Raw genomic sequence first — 2,352 nt, forward strand, 5'->3', positions numbered from 1 at the left:
AATATTTTGTAATTCTGTTGTACTGGCCAAGGAAGATGTGTGTCTGTAGTATGTCTGACCAGGCAAGTGGCACCCAAGTTAACCAATGTTTTTTTAAATGTCATTTACCTGGGTCATATTCATCCATGAATTTATACAATGTCTGAGGTGGGGGGAGCCCTACAATGAATTGGCAACCTGTCCAATATTTCTTCCTTGCGCCCATTCTTTCTTAAAATTTCAAAATTATATTTGGATCACTGAGCAAAATCAATCAAAACTAATTGGCTCTGGCTTATAAAAAAGTATGTCATTAATGCCAACATTATTGAGATGTTTGATCAAGCGTTCTTTAGTTAAATATCTGAGGTACTCTAGGTTTTCTTCTGTATGATTGTTAATCTCTGTCTCCTCTTGCATGGCCTGATCATTAAACAGTAGTTTGCTCAGGCACTCAGTCTCAGCACAGTTCCCATAGGGATAATCCTTTCTCTTTGTTTCTGCATTCTGTAAATTAAACAAGTTCTTACAGTTTAAACATGGCTGCCTTTTTTCATAAACATTTTTCGACCAATCTCTATAATATGCTTGGCATCTCAATGACTGAGGGAAGGTGATAGTGTCACCAGAAGCTTCGTCTGGATAAAATGACATGACTGCATGAGCTACGTACTCGTGCCATGTTTTAAGGCAGGACACATCAATCATTATTCTCTTTGCAGCTTCTCCTTTGCAGGATAGTGATGCTCCATAATATTTCTGAGGACCCAAACCAGAACACACACAGATTACTGTTGACTCCAGTGTGTAATATTGCTGGCATGTATTTCCTGGTTTGTGAAGAGGGTTTGGAAAATTCAGTTTTTTCAGAAGGAGCAGAAGTTCATCTATAATTCTCTCTTCAGTGCAGTAGAGTTTCTCCATCTGAAATTACCAAAAACATTGCACATCAGGGATATCATACCATACCATACCATACTATACCATACCACACCATACTATACCATACCACAGAGTGTAAACTTTTTTTTTTTTAATTGCTCTTTAAAGGTTTTGACAGCACACAAGCAAATAAAAGACAGTTAAAGAAAGTTAATCTATGCACTTTTGACTCACCATGCTCAGTAGAACAGAAAAAGGAGTACGGCTCGGCAAGTGATTGTTGTACTTTTTGAATGGCTCAGGAAAATTGCTCTTCATCTTTTTATAAGAAGTAAAAGTCGGGAAAAAGTCTTTAGGTCGCAAGCTAAATTCATGAATGTGCCCCAAGAAGAAAATGCTATGAAGCATCTACAAGAAACAAAATCGTTGCAAATATATCAGATACAGAGTTATTTAACAGATCTGCTTCTCCACCACTAATGAATTAGACAGAAATACATAGAGGTATCAATTTATTCCACACTAACACATTCATTCTATGGCAATAAACTTACTCACTCACTCACTCACTCACACATAGGGGCAATTAGATTAGGCAATTTGGCAAACTTTCGGGAGGTGAAAGGTAACAGACAGTGACCAATGGTGAGGATCAAGTACAGGTCAGAAACACTGCACCAGTATGTATCGTAATGCTTAACCAGTTATATAAAATATATAATATTGAATTAAATAGAAATTACATAGCACAATATATTACACACATTATGTGGACATTTTGTTTTATAAACTATGGGCATAAGTTAAAGTCTGCCCCCCAGTTGTGGCTATAACTAGTAACACATAGTAACAATTGGTGCATTTAAAATAGCTTAACTTAATAATTAGGAGAGGTGTCAACCTAGCCAGGGGTTAAATTATTTTTTTTATTTTTGTTATTGATTAAAATAAAGTTAAATGCACATGTATGTACTAAACAAATAACACCGTGTAGTATGTTTGTATTTCAAACAATAAATATGAACAAAATATTTTCAATAAAAATATTTTTTACCTACCTCATCCATGTGTTTGTTAAGTTGATTTGCCTGTATTGGCAGCTTCAGTATGGAGTTGATTAACAAGGTGCCACATGATTTTAGGCTTTCTTTCTTATATTCACGAGACCAATTGAATTCTCTAAAGAAGGAAAAATATTGAATAGCCTGTCAATCAGATAGTCATCAGCCATGATTTTAAACCTTTAACTAATAGATTAAACAAGTCAAAAAGAAATAAGCAAAATCACTTTGTATTACCTCCTCCTAGAGTCTTCATTGTTCTGTGGTTGCTGATGAAATGATAAAGTACCTTTCATTAGAACAGAAAAATGTAGCAGTTTGTAAATACCTGTTAAAAAACAAATCTTACCATTAGGTTTGTATTTTCTGTTGGTATTGTTCAGCAGAGGGAAAAAAATCTTCCAGTCACAATGCTGAAGATTAGAACGTA

At 34.9% G+C, this 2,352-nt stretch overlaps 1 protein-coding gene across 1 annotated transcript; it reads right to left on the reverse strand.

Moving 5' to 3' along the window:
• Positions 1-249: 249 nt before the first annotated feature.
• LOC134300932 (uncharacterized) lies at positions 250-2,352 on the reverse strand. The gene is made up of 5 exons (XM_062985410.1): positions 2,272-2,352; positions 2,160-2,191; positions 1,920-2,040; positions 1,096-1,269; positions 250-903 (listed from the first exon to the last, which is right to left on the reverse strand). The coding sequence occupies exons 1-5, from the start codon at positions 2,272-2,274 to the stop codon at positions 250-252; spliced, it is 984 nt and encodes a 327-aa protein (XP_062841480.1). The 5' UTR covers positions 2,275-2,352.

This window comes from Trichomycterus rosablanca, chromosome 2, assembly GCF_030014385.1.
Source record: "Trichomycterus rosablanca isolate fTriRos1 chromosome 2, fTriRos1.hap1, whole genome shotgun sequence".
Taxonomy (NCBI): Eukaryota; Metazoa; Chordata; class Actinopteri; order Siluriformes; family Trichomycteridae; genus Trichomycterus; species Trichomycterus rosablanca.

Excerpts from the sequence above, each read along its gene's own strand:
- LOC134300932 (XM_062985410.1), bottom strand. Across the intron at positions 2,041-2,159 it reads AATGAAGACTCTAGGAGGAG|AGAATTCAATTGGTCTCGTG; the intron begins GTAATACAAAGT and ends TTCCTTCTTTAG. Across the intron at positions 1,270-1,919 it reads TTAACAAACACATGGATGAG|ATGCTTCATAGCATTTTCTT; the intron begins GTAGGTAAAAAA and ends TGTTTCTTGTAG.